The sequence below is a fragment of the Ovis canadensis genome, chromosome 26, assembly GCF_042477335.2.
Source record: "Ovis canadensis isolate MfBH-ARS-UI-01 breed Bighorn chromosome 26, ARS-UI_OviCan_v2, whole genome shotgun sequence".
In the NCBI taxonomy this organism is placed as follows: Eukaryota; Metazoa; Chordata; class Mammalia; order Artiodactyla; family Bovidae; genus Ovis; species Ovis canadensis.
In genome coordinates this window covers 43777540-43797618 of record NC_091270.1, presented here as the reverse complement: position 1 = coordinate 43797618, position 20079 = coordinate 43777540, and the positions used below count along the sequence as shown (strand labels likewise).

The 20079-nt window shown below is 41.0% G+C and overlaps 1 protein-coding gene and 1 long non-coding RNA gene across 8 annotated transcripts in view; one reads left to right on the top strand and one right to left on the bottom strand.

Annotated features, from left to right (window-relative positions):
• The window catches only part of NRG1 (neuregulin 1), a 232663-nt gene extending 230686 nt beyond the window's left edge, over window positions 1-1977 (bottom strand). For 3 of the 7 annotated variants that reach the window (XM_069572865.1, XM_069572856.1, XM_069572860.1), the window contains exon 1: window positions 1245-1926. In XM_069572865.1, coding sequence (XP_069428966.1) covers window positions 1245-1344 — 100 coding nt within the window. In that variant the 5' untranslated portion in view covers window positions 1345-1926. Of the gene's footprint in view, window positions 1-1244 lie in introns of all 7 variants that reach the window. The other 4 variants (XM_069572866.1, XM_069572857.1, XM_069572868.1 and 1 more) reach the window with 3 other exon arrangements.
• Window positions 686-20079, top strand: part of LOC138430858 (uncharacterized) — a 38921-nt gene continuing 19527 nt past the window's right edge. The window contains exons 1-2 of the long non-coding RNA XR_011253411.1: window positions 686-1064; window positions 18846-18962. This is a non-coding gene — a long non-coding RNA (uncharacterized lncRNA). The remainder of the gene's footprint in view (window positions 1065-18845; window positions 18963-20079) is intronic.

The window sequence follows — 20079 nt, the reverse complement described above, 5'->3', positions numbered from 1 at the left end:
GAAATGCTCTCAGTGATGCCAACAAGAGGACTAGGCAAATCTTGTTTTCTTCCTGCAAGGAACAGGCAAATACCTCTGTTATCTTTCTCAGTCATGGTACTACCAAGTGCTATTGAATCAATTCCTCACAAGCGCTTTATAAACTGTGCTGGGGGATGTTCTAAGTGACTTACTGGTATCTGGATCAATTAAGAATTGGGAATCGCAGAGGCAGAAAAAAGCCCTTATATTTTTCTCCCTCCCCGCCCCCCGCCTTTAGCATCTTCACTGAGTCACTCATGAGCAAGTATCTATACGGAGTGCCTCCTAGGTCCAAGGTAGGGTCTACAGTATCAAACCTTCTCGGTGAAACAGAGGGTGAAACTGTCACTCACGTCCGTGTTCTGATGACCCAACAGTGGACTTTTCTCTAGAAAGTCTCAACTGCATTTCCTTTTCTATTACAACCAGCAAGCAACTGCGTTCAAAAGTTCAGGTGAACTTTTGCCTTACGGGCATCTCTTGGGAACATAAATTAACCGTATTGATCAAAGAGGTCACGAGAAATAGAACTGCAAAGCCGAAAGTTTGAGAACGTTTTGGGAGTGGACCTGAGTCCTGGCGCTGGGCTGGGTTTGATCTGCTTCGCTGATCTCTAGGAATCTCTCCCCGCTGATCTGAACACCAGTACCGCCGGGCTGACGCCGGGTGAACGTCGGTGCACACTCGGACCCTGCACTCCCTCCCCGGAGCCCAAAACACCGCTGCGCGAGCGCTCGCGTGGCCTCTCTCCAGAGCACCCCTTCTTACGAGCCAGGCGCTCGGAAGGGGGGACACCCGTTCCCGCTTTTCTCGCTAGAGGGCAGGCGGGCCCCGTGCAAAGAGCGGCTGGAGCGGGACCAGCGCGCACCCGGCCTCCGCTCCGGCACGCCAGGTCCGGCTCCCGCTGAGGCTCGGCTCTGCGGCGCTGGGCAAAGGCCGTGCCAGGGAGCGCGACGCGTCCGGATCCTCCCGGGGCGCGGGTCCAGCTGCCGCCCTTACCCCGCGCGCGGGGCGCGGACGCCCGGGTGGGGCTCGGCGCCCAGGTAAGGGGCGGCTCCAGGGAGGGGCGAGCATCGCCCGGCCCTGCGGACGCCCGGGAGCAGAGCCAGGCGCCGGGTGCGCAGGGCGCGCGGGCAGGCGAGGGAGAGGCGACGGCATCCGAGGAGGAGGAGGAAAAAAAGGAGGAGCAGGCTCGCAGAGCCCCGGGCGCGCGGCGCACTCACCTGGGCTCTGGCCGCCCGCCGCGGGCGCGGGCTTCTTCCCGGAGCCTCGGTCCTTCTTGCCGCCCTTCCCCTTGCCTCTGCCTTCTTTGCGCTCCGACATCTCGCCCGCGAAGTGCACGCTCGGCGCGGACGGCTCCCGGCGAAGGCGACGCGCGACAAGTTTGGGTCCGAGGGCTGGGATCGGCTTCGGGAAAAGTTTGTCCCCGGAGTGGAGGCGGGCCAGCGACCGGGCCGAGGCGCGCGCGGCGCTGGGGGGGAGCGTCTCCTGTCGCCGCCGGGGAGCGCGGGGACGCAACGTGCGGTCCGGGCCACCTGGGACTGGCGGGCGCTCCGTCCCGCGGTCGCGCGCGCTCGCGGGGTGGCTCCTGCTGGCGCGCCGCTGGGGAGTCCTCGGTTCCCGCCGCGGTCCGCTCCTGTCGCTGCCTCGGTCCGGCGCGCTCGCAGTCCGAGGAGGGAGAGGCGATTACCGTCCGGCCCGCGCTCGCATCGCCCGGGCAGCCGCAGCCGCTCCGCTCCTGCCCTGCGCGCGAGCCCAGAGTTCCGACAAGTTGGGGGGGGAAACTCCTCGCCGGCTCTTTTTCAATTGCCCCACCGCCACCCACCCGCAGGTTGGACGCTGGCGCCTCCTTCTCGCCCTCCCCTGGCCTCGCCCCCTCCCTCGTCCCCACCACACCCCCACCCTGAGGCGCGGACACGCCACCGGGAGGAGCCTGGGCTCGGCGCTCCCGGGCGCAGCCCCTTTCCCTCCCCGAGCCCGGCCGGGCGGGGGGCGGCGCGCGGGGCGGCTGCCGGGCACCCCCGACAGGGGTCGCTGGAAGCTGCGTGCAGCCGCAGCGGCGGCGCCCGCGGGAACCGGGGCGCGCGGCCCCGGGAGATCCTGAGAGCCGGGAAGGGACGTGGGGGCTCCCGTTCCTCGCGCCCCTTCCCCGCCAGCCAGCGCCCCGGAGGGCTGGTCCCTGCCCTGCAAAGCAGAGAAAATTATGGAGTCAAAAGTTTGCCGCTCTGACACCTGCCCGCCAAATCAAGGCTTGGAACCGTGGGGAGGAAAGGAACGGTTGCTGTTTTTCCCCTTGGAGTTTGGCTTTCGGTGCTTTCTGACTTTCGTGAAAAACCCCACACGCACGCAGGGCAAAGAGAAACTCCTGGGTGCAAAGGGCACTGGGTAAGGCAGTTGTGGATAGAGGAAGGGCTCAGGGAACCTTAAGGATGATTAGAGGGCCCCAAGGTCGTTCAACTGCTCCTTGGTGTGTCTGTGCCCTGCTTTTCTGCGTTTAGCAACGTGCCTGCCAGAATTCTCATCTTCAGCTTTTCCTAAAAGAATAACCTGTTCTCTGCAAAGGGTTGGGGGGGGGGGTCTCCCAAAGTGTCTCTCACTATAACTTAATTATTTAAGTTGTAAGTTAACTGATAAAACCCTGGTTGAAAAGCAATCCGCGATAAAAAAAATTACCGAGATAGCTGGAGTCCCTCCGCTGTGCTGTGAAAGAATACAGGGAGGTGGAGTGGAGAGACAGACTGGAGATCCTTCTAGTTTGGGGGGATTCAAACTTCCCTCAGAACTGCGGGTGAAACCTGCTTTGCTTCCCTTGTCCTCCCTCTGGTGGAGATTCTAAAGAGCAATGAAATCCAGAAAACGTTAGCACCCTGCCGCGAAGGACAACAGGGAAAGGTCAGGGTGATCCGCAGGGCGGAATGATCCAGAATCAAGTAAAGAAAACGTTCTGTTCTAGTTAGGATGACAGCTGTGGCTAAGTTAGAGCTTCATGTGCAGTGACAGGCTCCCATGTTGACTATAAGAGGTGAGTACCAACCATCCATATGTGAAATTTACTTCCTCCTCTTTAAAAGGGATTTGCTCCGGATTTTCCATCCTCTGGGATGAATGCTAAATGAACTATTACCTACATACAACCTTCTTAGTGTATTTTTTAAAATGTCACCCTTCAAATAAAGAAGAAATCTGGGTGCTTTCTTGCTATGTAAGGCACGGAGGACATTTATTTAAAACCTGTCCTAAATTAAGAATGATTTTTTTTTCTCCTTTAATTTGCATTGTTTTAAACACCAATTCTACTGGGTGAATTAAGTTAATAAAAGATGGTTTAGCAGTAGTGCCATCATTGTTTACTGTGAAAAATATTATGTCCAAATAGCTTCTGATAACCTTCCAACAAACACCACATATAAATTATACTGGGCCATAAAAACAGCAAAGTCTGGGAGATTATGAATACTGAATAGCACTATAATATTCCACAGAGTCTAATGTAAACTGAGAGTGAATGATGGCTAAAATAACTCTGCTTTCCCAGGTGGGGCCACTACTTAACAAACAGGAAAACAGCAAAGCTCAGAAAAGGGGACTCCTTTCAAAAAGGAAACTTTTCCTCCAGGATTGGAGACCCTGTAAGTGCTTAGTATTTGATTGCTACAGATTAGCAGATGTAGCATTATTTTAGAATTGGAGGATATAAAGCAGAAATGTATTTTGGAATTAAAAAATGAAGTTTCAGATCTTTCCAAATAAAATAGGAAGCTATTAGAAAACCCAATGAGATGATTCTTAAATTATTCACCTCTGTGGTCAGGAAGTAGCAGATGAAATTTTGTTGTTTTACATTTTTATCAAACTTTGGAAATGATCAGAACAGGATGGAGAAAGGAGGGAATTTTTTTCCTTTCTTGAAAATCAAAATATGAACCTCCCGTTAGAAACAATTACTTGTCTTCGCAGTATAAGTTTGTTAACTTACTATGTATTGTTCAGCTCTTAGAGGATATATTTATTATACAGAGTATATCAGTTCTCAGGTAATATATTGTTAGCCTGTCAACATATGTCAACTCCTGAAAAACAGAGTGGAGATGTATAAATAACAACTTGAGAAATAAAGACAAAATGGAGATGTTATAGTAAGTGACAGCTTAAAATAAATGCTACCATAAGCCTTAACACTTTTCTTTGGCTATGTTTTAGCTATTAGAAGCACTCTTAGAATCTATGAAACTGGTCAAATATACCTTTTCTCTCATTCATTCCCATTTGGAAAACACTTCAAGAAAATTTTGCAAAGAAGAAAGAAAGAAGAATGAAAGTACATTAACATGTGACCATATTTTACATTTTTGCAAAATATTTTACATATTGACAGTATGGGAATCTCATTTAAAATTGTGCAGACATTTTGAACTTTAAAAATTAACAAGATAATTTATTACTTTTTAAACTTTGCAACAAAATAGTTATTTATAAAGATGCATGGATACAAAAGAAAATCTCCCTTACCACACACATTTTAGTGTTGTTTGAATGTTACCTTTTTAGGATTTTTCTTAGGATTTTAAACTCAAGATTTTGTTATCAGATTGACTCTTCGCAGCAGATAGAACATGATGAATTAATAATTTTGTTAAGTGTTTTCCAAGAGTAATAGTAAAGGCACATGACTTATTCACTAATTCACAAAGCATTTACTGAACTAAATGCTAGATAGCAGACAAAAAAAAATTGACCCATTTTCATAAAGCCAAAACAATATAAGAAAAGCATAAAAACAAATTAATTATTACAATACAGATCAAAAGCAGAGCCAGATAAGTTTTCTAAGACCTGAAGCTCTTAAGATTTGAGAGATTATTTTAAAAATTAAAAATACAAATTTAGATCCATCACTATTAAAGGAAATCCAAGGCCCTGAAACTTCCTTAGTGTCATGGCAAATTCACTACTAGTGATTCCAAGTATATTCCACTATCTGCACAATTATAGTGATGATCAATAATTATATACTAATTCAGAGATTAGATACTACTTTCACATACTATCACTACAGAAAAGATATTAACAAGCAATCAAAGGGAAACACACAAAACTGAAACAAGCAAAGACTATTGTGTAAGGAGGATGAAATGAAAGCAGCCTTAAGAATTCACTGATTAGCAATTGTCCTCTATGTTTAGTTAGACTCTTAGAATAAACACCCAAGCTGAGTTTGTTAAACAAAGGACTTCTGACCAACAAGATACCCTTGCAAAACTGGCGATGGTGTCCTCCAGTACATCTGGAAAATATTCAACAAAGTTATAAACTAGTCATGTTCGGTCTGCTGTGAAGAGTCGGTTTGCTAACAAATTGTGAGTTTAGAATCCTAAGAAAAATACTAAACAGGTAAAAAAATGGTAACATTTCAACAACACTAAAATGAAATCTACATTTATGCTTTTCTGCTATGTATGATTTGTAAACATCCCATACCAATGATTGTTATTATTTATCATTATTGTTAATGATAGGATTACTCTCATGATTATAGGGATACATCATGGAATAAAAAATGGATTATACATCTGAATGCTTGAGTCTAATTTCTTTTTGTGGACACTTTGAAAAACAGGGCTAAAGTCATAAATCTGATCTGTAACAAGTTGGAGATGTAAAACTTAATAGTCTGAAACATTTTAATTTCTTTTAAGAATACAATCTTACATAATTTTTTGATTTATCTTTTTGAACTCCACACTAATTACTTATTTTCATATTCTTCATCTCCTTTCAATATATACTTAATATCTGTGATACAGACCTCATATATATATATACATATATTGTACATGTTGTCATTGTTTAGTCACTAAGTCATGTCCTGCTCTTTTGTGACCCCATGGACTGTAGCCCACCAGTCTCCTCCGTCCATGTAATTTCTCAGTCAAAAATACTGGAATGGGTTGCCATTTCCTTCTCCAGGGGATCTTCCCCACCCAGGGATCGAACCCATGTCTCCTACATTGGCAGGCAGATTCTTTGCCACTGAGCCACCTGGGAAGCCCATATATGCACATATATGTATGTAGACATACATGTGTGTAGACATCTGTATTTGTGTATAAACACCTATATGTGTGGCATATAGTTATTTCATCTATTAGAAAGGAGAAACACTGTATTTGATTGTGAATCTATAAAAGGTAGAAATTATGTATATCACTTTATCTACTTTTTTTTCATATCACTTATCCATGAGAATTCCCAGCACCATGCATTGCTCCTAGTAAGGACTAACTGGTTCTGCATAGAATGAATTTAAATAGAATAAGGTGAACATGAAAAGCCTGGTTCTCATATTAGCATTTCAAGCAGTCAATTACCAATCACCTCCCCTGACAATCATCTCTGACACCTCCTTTCCGAAGCCAACCCCTTCCCAAGTCCTGTCATTGTAACTTGTCTCCTTTTATTTTCTTCTCTAAGCACCACCCAAATCCAAGCCTTCATCCTATCTTTGCTTTGATCATCTTAAAGCTTTCCACTCGAACTCTTGCTCCCTCCAATTATTTTGCTACAGACAGCAGTCCGAGTCTTTTTGAAATGCAAATCTAACCCAGTCGTCCTTTGCTTCCCAGAACCACATGCAGTGTCCTTGAAGGCCTAGGCACTAACTCCAGCCTGAACTAACTATGCTTCATCTCTCACTCTCTATGCCCCATGCCATGCAGGCTTCTTGGAAACGTGCCTCTAATACTTGTCATTCTTTTTGGCCTCGGTGCCTTTGCACTTGCTGTTTCCTCCGCTTGAATTTTCCCACATCTACCATTTTGGGTCTAATTCCACTTTCTCTCAGGCTCCAACTAAATTTCAGTTGTTGAGAAGAGCTTTCCATTCCTTTGAAATCAATTTTAATCTCCCACTCCACTCTTATGTCTCCTCCATAACATTTCTTACTAGCTTGTAATTAATTTTGTGTGTGTGGTTATTTTTAAATTTTTAAAAATTAATTTTAATTAATGCTGTGCAGCACAGCATGTGGGATCTTAGTTCCCCAAACAGGGACTGAACCCCTGCATTGACAGAACAGAATTTTAACCACTGGACCACCAGGGAAGTCCCATTAGTGTGTGTGTTTTATTTTTGCAAGGATCTTTTTGTGACTTTTTGTACAGTGTTTTTGTGATTTCTTTTTTTTACAATGACCTGTTCCCACTGGACATTTTTTGAGGGCAAAAACTATTTCATATTCTATGGTATATCTCTACCACTGTGCTTGTTTCATCATAGACAATTACATATATTTTGTTAACTGGTGAATAAGTGAGGATAACACTATATATACATATGTGTGTTTGCTTATGTTTGTGTGTTAGTCACTCAGTTGTGTCTGACTCTTTGCGACCCCATGGACTGTAGCCCACCAGGCTCTTCTGTCCATGGGATTCTCCTGGCAAGAATACTGGAGTGGGTTGCCGTTTCCTTCTCCAGAGGATCTTCCCGACCCAGGGATTGAACCTAGATCTCCAGCATTGCAGGTCGATGTTTTACCATCTGAGCTACTAGGGAATTCCATGCTTATGTTTATTTAGTCAAATTTTTAAATAATAATGATTCTTGTGGTACCAGGCATGACATTTTGGGATAATTTCTATTGACTAAGCCTCCCCAGGAAGAAATATATAGAATAAAACCCCTGACTAATTGGTCAGATTTTGATAATTTCTCAAAACTTTAGAAGTTGAGGTGATAACTTCTGTGAAATGTTAAAATCCCACAGAAATACTTACCTTTTCTCCTAAATTGCCTCTGCAAACTTCACCTGTAGATTCTATTTATTGGCTCCATTTCCTCCCTTGCATTTGTATGATGTGACAGAGAGACCAGGTTTTAGCAAGGCTGTTCTAACAAAATGATAATGAAAACCTTTCAACACATCATTGTTAACAGAGAGTTAAAAAGCCCTTTCTAGCCTTGGCATCATATAATCCCACAGGATTATTTTTCACTTTACAGACTAGTGGTAAGTCCATATACAGCCATTTTGGCAAGTTGCTCCAAGTAACCACCTTGTAATTATCTTTGTGTTTAGATTTAACTCCCCTGATATTTTCCTCACTCCCCACTAGGTATATCCATATAACAAAGGATCTGTCCATACATGTGTGGAGTTCAGACTCTGTGAACATCTAATATACAGCCCAGAGAGAGATTCAGATGCTTCGATGTCTTTTAAGAGTCATCCCACAAGATCATCTCCAAGGTCAACATCTTTCCTTTCAAGAGTCACTTTATTCATTATTGTGGAAAGATTCACCCCTGTTGAATTTATAATGATGTGAAAATACAAATTTAAGGTCGTGAGTGATGAATTAGTACTTCAAATATTTGAACAGTGTGAGTAATTTAACAGATCAACTCCTTGCTTTGGTATGTCCCAGAAGAGACACCTGGTAGAAAGCGTTTCCAAAACAGATTATAGTATATAGGAAATTACTTCACAATGTCATCATGATAACTGGTCTGTATGAAATGAAATTCTGACCCACAGTATTATGTACCTGGCCCAGGCATGTAATAACACCACAATTATTCTTTTTCCTTCTTTCCCACATAATTCCTTCTAACTTCCTTACTAAATATTACTCTCCCTGCCTTTTTTTTTTTTTCAGTTCCTATTCAAGTTAGACCCCATACTTCATGTTTCTGACTTGACGAGGGATTTTTCATTTTGAGCTCAGAGCCAAGAGTGAAGCTCTCAGTGGAATGTTATAGTCATCTCCACCCCTGGACCCTGGCCTAGAATTCTAGTTCCTTTGCAACGGACCAACTTTCAACACACTAGATGTTTGGGAAATTTTGTATATGTGTGTGTTAAAAAATATACATCTTTCAATCCTCATTCATTTGGGAGAAGAATTTCACAAGTATTAACCACTCAAGAAAGCAAGTCATCCTGTAAAAATGATTTAGCAGGATAATTAGCTAACTTGACAGAAACTAAATGACCATCCAAAAAATAACTGGGGACCAACCATGCAGAAGATTACATTCTTATGGAAAATGTTGTCTTTTCTGCTTAATCATAAAGACTCAGTTTGTTCCAACTCTTTCCCATAAATACAAGATGGAGATTACCTAATTCAGATGGTCCAGGATGCTCTGGTCTTGCCTAGCATCTTAACTAGCATGTAAGATTCTTCGTTTTTTTTTTGATAAATTCTGGGGGTGTTCTAGAACCTAGATATTCAACTGAATGTCTAAGAAGTATGTTTGGATGAGCATTTGTGAGTGTTTGTTCAATCCTAAAGCGATTTGAACTCTGTGAGATCTTGTGAAGCAGGTATAAATAATCCTTTCTGTCCATCTGGGACTTACATCTTCAAGACTGACCAAAACCAGCCCTGGCATTGTACGTAGGAAGAGAAACTTTCTTTTACTTAGGTGGTAATTATCTTGCTTTGGAATTCCGCCGTCTTTTTTTTTTTTTTCTTTTTCCTGTTGTATCTGTTGTGGTTTCCAAAAGATCATCTAACAGAATGAGGTGGAAATCAGCTGTCACCTTTATTTTCATAATAGTAAGTAAACCCCTGAGAGCCTGCAATGGGCTAGGATTTACATCTGTGTGTGCTTCTTATGGGTACGAAAACTACAGTTCTATCTCAGAAGTGCAAGGTAAAGAATACGTATTTTCTCTCAACTCGTTTTCTTTTAAAATGTACTTTCTCCCCCCTCTTACCTAAGACCCTGTCATCAAACTATTGCTAATTCTTTCCCTCGCTTGTCCTACTGCTGAATCCACCCACCAATCTCTAATGCCAGGTCACTCTAATTACTCAGTTTTCTCCATGAACATTGTTTTTCTCCATTCTAACGAAGAAGCTGGGACAAAAAAAAAAAAAAAAATCCTCTCTTGTCCCTTCCTTTCCCTTTATGGCCAAATACTCTCCTTTCTTTTTTGTTTATCAGCTCAAGGAATCTATCTGCTCTCCCAGTTCATCACCAACCTCATGGAACTGCTCAGAATTCACCATTGCCTTCCTAATTGTCATATGAAGCATCGCCCTCTTAGTCCTTATGCTTGGGAACATTGATACAAACATCATCTTAAAACCTTCTCCTGGGACTCATAGTAATAATATCTTGCATGTACGAACGCTAACTCACTTCGCTTTGCGACCTTATGAACCGTAGCTCTCCAGGCTCCTCTCCCCATGGGATTCTCCAGGCAAGAATACTGGAGTGGGTTGCCATGCCCTTCTGCAGGGGATCTTCCCCACCTAGGGATCAAACTCGTGTCTCTTTACGTCTCCTGCATTGGCAGGCGGGTTCTTTACCACTAGCACCGTGTGGGAAGCCCAGAGTAGTATCTTAGTGGCAGAATTTTCTCTGTCTCCTTTTCCTGATTTTGTTTTTTTCCTACTTGAATCATACACGCTGGTTCATGATCCAATACTTAAAACTTTTTTTCTATTTTTAAAATTTAAACTTTATTTTCTATTGGGGTATAGTGGATTAACAATATTGTGATAGTTTCGGGTGAACAGCAAAGGGCCTCAGCCATACATGTACATGTATCCAATTCTCCCCCCCAATTCCAGGCTCTCATGTAACATTGAGCAGAGTTCCATGTGCTGTACAAAAATCTATTGTTTTTTTCTTAAATACCGATAATCTTAGAAAAATGTCATTCACTGCCACAATATCAACTGTTGGTAATTCACAAACGTGTGTGTGTGTATCATTTTCCCCTAAACTCCAAGCCTCTGTTTCCAAATACCTCAAACTAAACAATTAATTCCCATTCTTCCATTTCCCACTCCCCCCAAACCAGACGTAGTTGAAGATCAGAAACTAGGTGTCATCTTTCATTTTTCTTCTCACATCCCCCTTTCTTCTCCTGATTTCAGCCATTTGGTGCCCCCATCCCAGCACTCTTATCAGAAGCAGTTTTTACCCTCATCATCTGTCTCCTTTCCTTCTCCCCTGATCTGGGCGCTCAGTCATTCTGTAACAGACCTTTTCCAAATTCCCCTCTTACTGCTTCAGTTTCCATTCTCCCAGGCAGCCATCCTCCTTCCTGCTACTAGAATTAATCTTCTAAAATACAGCTATTATCTTGTCATCCTTTATGTAACATCTCTATTGGATTCCTGTTGCCATAAAGTTGAAACTTCTCCTTAGAGGGTAGTCAAGTCCTTCCCAATTTAAGTGCTGCATAAATATTCAACCTCTTTTCTGTCTTCTCCTGGTGTTTAGTATACTCTGCTCACACTGAACTATATTTTTCTTACTTTGTAGCTTTAAGTCTGTTTTTCCTTCTCCCTAGAAATTCTTTCGGAGAAGGCAGTGGCAACCCACCCCAGTACTCTTGCCTGGAAAATCCCATGGACAGAGGAGCCTAGAAGGCTGCAATCCATGGGATCGCTAAGGGTTGGACATGACTGAGTGACTTCACTTTTACTTTTCACTTTCATGCATTGGAGAAGGAAAAGGCAACCCACTCCAGTGTTCTTGCCTGGAGAATCCCAGGGACAGGGGAGCCTGGTGGGCTGCCATCTGTGGGGTCGCACAAAGTTGGACACGACTGAAGTGACTTAGCAGCTTAGCAGAAATTCTTTAAAGAATCATCCTGTAGTATGGGAGACCTGGGTTTCATCCCTGGGTTGGGAAGATCCCCTGGAGGAGGGCATGGCAACCCACTCCAGTATTCTGGCCTGGAGAATCACCATGGACAGAGGATCCTGGCGGGACATAGTCCATGGGGTTGCAAAGAGTTGGACACGACTGAGTGACTAAGCACAGCACAGAAATTCTTTCCCTTTTCTGCCTAGTAGGCAGACCCTACTCACAACTCACCTTTTCTAATTTTCCCTGATGCTCCCTCACAGAATCGGTTGCTGCTGCATGTGTCTTCCTTATACATCTTCTCAGCTCAGCACCTTTGTGATTCTCATTGTTTGTTTTCAAGCCTGTCTCTCTGCTCCACAGGAATGATGCCTCAGGAATCATTGTGCTATCTCATAAAGTACACATCTGACATACGTTTATGAAAATGAATAGGATGTAAATGTATTCAAAGAATTCCCAATTTACATGAAATTCAATTTCAGAGCGATTGAGCAGCAGTTGCAGGATTTTGAAATCTTTCCAAATTTAACTTTTTACCCCAATGCAACGGGGGCTTTCACGAAGTAATCACAACTTTTCCCAGCTCTGCAGCTATATGAACTCAATCTTTTTTAAAAATTTTTTATTGCAGTATAATTGCTTTACATTGTTGTGTTAGTTTCTGCTGTACAGCAAAGTGATTCAGCCACATGTATACATATATGCCCTCTTCTTTCAATTTCCTTCCCATTTAGGTCACCACAGACCATTTAGAGTTCCCTGTGCTAAACAGTGGGTTCTCATTATGAGCTCAATCTTAACTGACTTGTTCAACCAGAGGTATAGTTAGCAGGACTCAAGAACAAGGCAAGTTGGTTTCTATCACTACATTTTTATGTTCTTATCCATTTGAGCCCCCGCATTTACTTACTCTGTGCCTGATTTGCTCATATTAAAAAGAAGCAAACATATAGTAATATCAATACTTTTCTCATTAACCATCTTCATGAGGTATTATAAAAGTCAACTCATCCCTTATCTGTTAAATTCCCCTATAAAGAAAAATAACTTTATGATGCCAAGCTTTCATCTTGATTTCTGAAAACTTTAATGATAACTCTAGAAGGGAGAAGTAGAGTCCCTTTATAGAGTTGTTATTTTATGATTGGTTATAATAGCCTCTGTCTCAGAGACTGCTGGTTACTCACCAGCCCCAGTACCATCCACTACTCTCTGTGTAAGTGTCTGAGAACCTCAGAGGGTCATGGTCTCCACCTTGAACTTTTAGATGGAAGCCTGTCCTCGAGAGAGCACCAGTGAAGCAGACGGAACTGTGAATTCTGACTCTGCCCCTTCACGTGTGTCTGCTCATCTGTAAAAGGGGGACTATGCCACCCATTGTAACAGATCACTATGGGGAGGATTAAATGAGCTCACATGAGTCAAGTGTCCAGCCTACAGGAGGCACTAGAAAAATAGCACCTCTGTTCGTCATCACTGTCCCCTGAATTCTAGCTTCTGCTGCTCCTAACAAACATCTCTGAATCCGGGTTTCCTCGAACCTCTCTGAATCCAGGCCAACTTTACTAAAAGAAGCATTTTGCCAAAAGAATAGGTGATTTTTTTTTTTTTTTTTACCATTCAGTTATAGCTGAATAGGCAATTTTGAATTATGCTAGGTCATCTTGCCTGGAGAATCCCATGGATGGAGGAGTCTGGCAGGCTACAGTCCATGGGGTTGCAAGGAGCCAGACACGACTGAGCAACTAACAGTTTATCAGCATTTAAGTCTGCAAAGAATAAGTAAAACTAATAAAAAAAATCAGATATTTTTATGGACTTGAAGTTTCCATCTCACTGCTCCTAATTCACCTCCTCTCATCATCCCTTTCTGGGTTTTCAGGAGGACAGATGACTCTTAACTGACTCAATAGGAGGCAGTAAAGGGGAAAAGGAGGTTTAAAAAAAATGGAAAAGGAGTATTTGAATGAGTAGATTTAGTAAACAGAATCCCAGTTCTAATCATAAGATTCCCATCCCCTGTATGATCCTGCACATACCCTGTATGATCCCTTCTTCTTGAGCATGGGTGGGACCTATGGATATTATTGGTTATCGCTCCTGTGATTAGGTTGGGAGATTATCCTGGGTGGGTCTGACCCAATCAGGGAAGTCCTTAAGTGGAGGGCTGAGCCTTCCCTGAAGAGAAAGTTCATCCTACTGACTCTGAAGAAGTAGCTGCCGTGTAGTGAGAGAGTCACGTGCCTAAGAATGGAGGGCAGCCTCTAGGAGCTTAAAGCAACCCTGGCTGACAGCCAGCAAGAGAACAGGGACCCCAGTCCTACAACCACAAGGAACTGAATCCCACCAACAGCCTTGATAAGCCAGAAAGAGGACCTGAGCTGTAGCTCATAACACAGTCCAGTCGATGGCCTAATTTTAGCCAAGGTCTTTCTTCTAAGACCTGATGCAGAGGACCCAGTTGTGCCGTGCTTAGACTTCTGGCCAACAGAACTGGGAGCTGATAAATGAGTGTTGTTTTTCAGTGTAAGACTGGAGTGATCTGTTACAGAACAATAGTAAGCTAATGCAGTTATTAAAACATTTTAATTTACACAGTACTTTAGACAACAGATATTAAAGAGGATAGATAATGACAAAGAGGAAGAAAGTCTGGAATCTCCAGTGAGTCTCACAGCTCTGCAACTTTCTAGCTTCATGGATTTGGGGAGTCAATTTCCCCAGCCATAATTTTCCTTGTCAGTAAAATGAGGAGCTGAATGATGGAGAAAATGTGTCCAAGGTGCTCTCTAGGCTGTAAAAGTCCTCTCACATGATATTTTACATCCTCAGATGATGAACCTCTGATTTTCTGAGAGGATAAAACAAGGCACATGGGGAAGTAATGTAGAAACTTTCACAGGTGGAAGATCAAGCCCAACTCAGAAATCCTAGCTACTCTATTTGTAGACCATCCCATCTCCAGCCCTTTCTCTGAGCTTCAGCCAGACTCACAGGCATTAAATGGACTCCAAGAAAGTTTATAAGCTCACAGGTCCAGAGGGGATCTGAAGAATTGTGGCTTTTTTTCTAGTTTTGGAGGGTGGAGGTTTGTTTTTATTTCTCACAGGGAGATTTTTGGAATATGTTCTCTGCCAAAATAATCAGTAAGATAAAGCGCCTGCCATGGAGATGAATGCTATGTAAACTTTGATGTGCATTCATGGTGGACATAAAGAATTTTCCTATAAATAATAACAGTTTAACTCAAAAATATATCACAGCCTAAGGATTCTTTAGGGAAATGCGTATATGTTCCTAAGGAAGGTCCATGGTCCTGAAGAAGCGAAATTGTTGGCATGGATGAGAGAGACATTTAACAGAGCTGTTTCAGCTCTAGTACATAAGGCTTTATCTGTTGATCTGTACAAATAGCCCAAACGGAAACTTCTTTATGAGACAGAAAAGCAGAGTGAAATGTTTCAAGTCCACAAAATCAGCTGGAATGAAATTATAGCTGTGTCATTTAGAGAATGGTTCCTCTCAACAAGATTTACTACATTACTATGACTAGATGAATTTATCTCCTTTTCTCAACCTTATTAAAACATAAAACACTTCCCTAAAGCCACTTTGGCTCAAATATGTTTTTCAAGGAAAGTTGTGGTATGCATTAGCTAATTCCAAGAAACCAGAGTAATTTAAAATTTTCAAATCCTGGAACAATCTCAAAACGCTCAATAACAGAACATGCTTTAACTCAGCCCACAGACTACCTGTAAAGGCAAGATGAAATGGATGATGAAAGGCCATAGTGAGCCCAGCTTTGACAAACTGAACCCCAATTCTGAAGGAAATGTTGGAATTGAGATCTGAGCTAACCAGTTTGGTCAATAGGCATTGGTGAAATTGTGTATACAAACATCAGCGATTTTGTAGACAAGAGTTTCAGGTAATAAAAGCCACTCATGAACTATCCTTCAGTGTTTTAATGGGGTAATAGAACTAATATTTAACTGGACTTATATGTCTTTAATCACACTTCCTGTGTCTTGAAAATATCTGTGAATTCAGGTGGAATTATGGTGAAACCAACAAAAGTTTCATGGCTCCACACTTGCAGGAGTCCCTTCCAAGGGCTGTGACTAATTTATATTAATTTTCTATTTTTTAAAAGGGTCTCCAACATTTACGAAGTGACTTCCCTGGTGGTTCAGATGGTAAAGTGTCTGCCTACAGTGCAGGAGATCTGGGTTCAATCCCTGGGTCGGGAAAATCTCCTGGAGAAGGGAATGGCAACCCACTCCAATATTCTTGCCTGGAAAATCCCATGGACGGAGGAGCCTGACAGGCTACGGTCCATGGGGTTACAAAGAGTCGGACACGACTGAGCGACTTCACTTTGCTTTTCCTTTCCTTTCCAACATTTACTCCTATTTGAAGGAAACTATAAATATAGTTTGAAGAATATAGTAAAAAAGCAGACAAGTTTAACAGCTAGGGTTCACTCTGTTGATATTTGACTAAATAGTTGTTTTTTTTTCTTGCGTGATCAACCTGAATGGTTGAGATTATCCTTCTCTTCTCAGTGCAGAGAGCATCCTCTGTTTACCACGCTTTGAGCACATGGGTTTGTACAGCTTCTTCAAGAGTGTTAGGATAAGGGGCACCTGGCTGAAAAAGGGAATGTCCTTTTTTGTGTCACAAGTATGGTATCTGTTTGCTGACACCATCACTGACACCATGGATGGAACTGCCCAAAACAGTTTTATTCCATATATTTCTTATCAAAATGCTCCAGAGTACAAAAAATGAATATAATTTTAACCTTCCTCTCTGGCCTTAATCTTTCTTCCTTATGGTACAAATCCTGGAAAATAAGGACCATGCCTGATTATATTGCTCATGTATCGCTGACTAAAATTCTATCTACCTTCTTGATGATGAACGTATATTAATTTACATGTAAACTGAGGAAAAGGTCTTTCAGGGCAGATTCTGTGTTATCGGAATTTTATATCTTTCATGGTACATAAAGAGTGATTTATTCCTGTTAGTTATGTTGAAAATATAGGATTCTGTGGTTCTTTCTAAGGAGGAAAATAACACAAATTAATCATTCAAGTTAAATTGACTAAATTAACCTAGTCAAAACATTTAACTTGTTATCCAGTGTAGACCTAGCCTAAAATTAGAATATAGAAGTATCTCATAGCTGCAGAACTAATCCAAATCACATTTATCTTACTTACAATTCTAGAGTTTCATATCCTTATTACATGCTATTTTCAAACAGAAGTTTAAGGTTATACTTTTAAGGTAAGCTCTTAACAGCAGTAATGGTTTTTTGTTGTTGTTGGTAATGATGCCTTCAGGTGTCACTATCATGGGAAATTGTGTATTTCTTCTATTGTTTGTATATATGCATTTATATATACACAAGACAATGTTTGCTATTTCTCCTGATTCTGTGGACCTAAACTATGACAGATCAAGAAAAAGTGTTCTTATGTGGAAACAGAAACAGGGTTTTCTGTTTTCTTTCTTTTTTTTTTTCAGGTTTTAGGAAAACATCAGCAAGCCATGCCAACATGTAGTAAATTAAGACATAGGTGGCACTTACAAAACACCAAAACATACAAATAAAAATGAAAATAATAATTAGCAGCTTAGAGAAATGTTAGACCCTGGAAATTATCTGCAGTTTTTACTTCGGGGAAATTTTTAAAAATTTATGCAGAAGTGATTTCTATCTTGAGGCATTATAATAATTAAAATTTTAGCATAATCATGATCTTGGGAGACCTTCCACACACAAGCCTTTAAGAACAACTCTCCACAAAATTCCTATTAATGTATGACCAAGTAAGCCTGCCATGAGTTATAAAAATAAAGATTCTCTTTGTAACTGAAGCGATATTGGAATGAAAACAACATTATCTACAATGTCAATGATATTTTTTAAAAATTATATATCTTATAGCAAATGTTTTTAAAAGAGAAATTCTAATACCATTATAAGCAGCTTGATAAATACAGCTGTTTTCATCTTAGTTAGAAAGAAAAAAAAAAAAAAACAACCTTTTCTCCAAGTTGGTTTAATTGCATTTCAAGTGAAAACATGTTTTGTTCTCATTAGGCATCATTTTAATTTCTGATAGAAATCATGGGCACTTTGAAATAAATGCACCTTCACTGCAAGGATAGCTAAAGAAAGAAAGCAAACATTTTGAAAACATTTGGAACGTATATTAGCTTCAATAAGCCAGACAGTAAAACCGTGGGGAAATTTCTGGTTTATAAGAAAAGTGGATATAAGCCAAGTGACCTTGTGGACATATTTGAAGAATCTTTGGTGATCTTCAGTAAAACCAACCTCTGATTAAACCATAATCCTAATAAATATTGTTTCTTGAAATTTTAGGTGAGTTACTGACACATAATTGAATCAAGATTCTGCTTGTCTTGCATATATGTGATCTCTGGAAAAGAAATGTTTATTGCTGCTATGATAATTGATTCTAGATAGAGCAACCACACATTCTATTGGGTTGGCCAATAATTTCACTCGATATAATGGAAAAACCCAAATGAGCTTTTTGGCCAACCCAATTATATTCCTAGGACTCTACTGGTTTATACTTGTGGTTCAGGTATAATTACTAATAGCATGTTTGCTTACTCTCAAAAATCCTTGCATTGGTCCATAAATTATAGTCACTCTAGTTATAAAGTACTTTGTTTAAGGAACCTATTTTTTAGCCATCACTAATGTAGCATCAGCTTATATCTCAGGCATTGTGCTAAGTGTTTTGTATGTCACTATGTCATTTAACATTCAGAATAATTCTATGAGGTAGGTATTATTTTTATTTTATAATTTTTTAGAGGCATAAATTAGAATTTAGGGTTTCAAAATCCTGTGCTTTGAAAATTTGCCTAAGACTGTGTCTATGCAATACCCTTAGTAATATCAATACAAAATCCATTTCAAAAGTTAAAAACAAAATTTAGGTATTTGAGCATGTAATATCCTTTTACATTGCCCCCATAACATTTGAAAATGGATTTTTTAATTCAACTTGCATAGTTTCCCTTTTTTAGATTCTTCTTTTACAATGTTGGCTGGAAACCTCTGGCAAAGAAACAATAAGAAACTTCTCTTTTCTTGACCATATTATCAGAGCAATCTCTCCACTTAATGTAATTAATATTTAATTGCTTTTTAGGAAAAAAAGAAAGAAAGAAACATAAAAATGGACAGAATACAGTGATTTTCTTGGAAGACTTATAAATGACTGGGGTTTTACTCTCCTTAATTAAGAGAACTTCCTGCAGATGACAAGGTATTATCAATTTCCTTTCTCCTCTCACTCTCTCCTTTTTTATAGATTTGTTTTTCAGAATTTTCACTGAAATATCATGGTTACTACTTTCCTGGTTTTCTCATTTCCGCTAAATCCCAGATAGCATTTCCCAAAGATAACTTTTAAGCCCAAATATATAATTGCTCTTAATATGTAGTTTGGTTTACTGCTATAAAAATAATTACCCACTAAAAGTAAATGCCTAACTCTGACTATGACAACTTCGCACAGTCTCATTTGTTATCTGGTTACTAAAAAAGATGGACGTCAATTTTAATTGAGACACCCAGAAGACTACCTGAGTATTGAAGTCATTTTCAGCCTAGAAATTGCGTATCTTAATTTCTTATTGAAAACGGTGTTTAGAAGTATAGACTCTGGACTATTCTATAAAGCTATAGTTGTCACACTAAGTGCCACTCAATTATTTAGTAGACTAGTCTGCCTATGTTTCTATTCAAATTGTAAACTTGGGATTGGAGGCTGGGATTGGAGTGAGCCATGATAGAGTCTCAGGATAGCTCAGTGGATTTTTCAAGGTCAAGGTCACTTCTGACCTTGACAAGAACAGTTTTGTTGGTGTGATGGGGGGGGGGTATAATCTTGATGGAATTATGTGTGCTCAGTCCTGTCTAAGTCTTTGCAGGCCCATGAACTATATCCCAACAGGCTTTTCTGTCCATGGAATTTTCCAGGCAAATGCTGGAGTGGGTTGCCATTTCCTACTTTCCATCTTCCTGACCCAGGGATGGAATCCACGTCTCTTATGTCTCCTGCATTGGCAGGCGGGTTCTTTACCACTAGCACCACCTGGGAGTTACAAGCTTGATGGAAGGAAAAGAATGAGGACTTCCAGTTAGTAATGAGGACTTGGATCCTTGTGTTCATCACTGATGGATGCTATGCCAGGCAAACCCTAAGACAACCCCCCATCCACCTCCCGGTATTTATACCCTCCTGTAATAAATACCCTTACCTTGAGTGAGTGCTTCTAACCAATAAAGTGTGGCAAAAATGATATCAGTTCTGCGATTAGCTTACACAAAATAACGATTTCTAATTTACTACGAGAATTCTTCTCCATCGCTGACTTTGA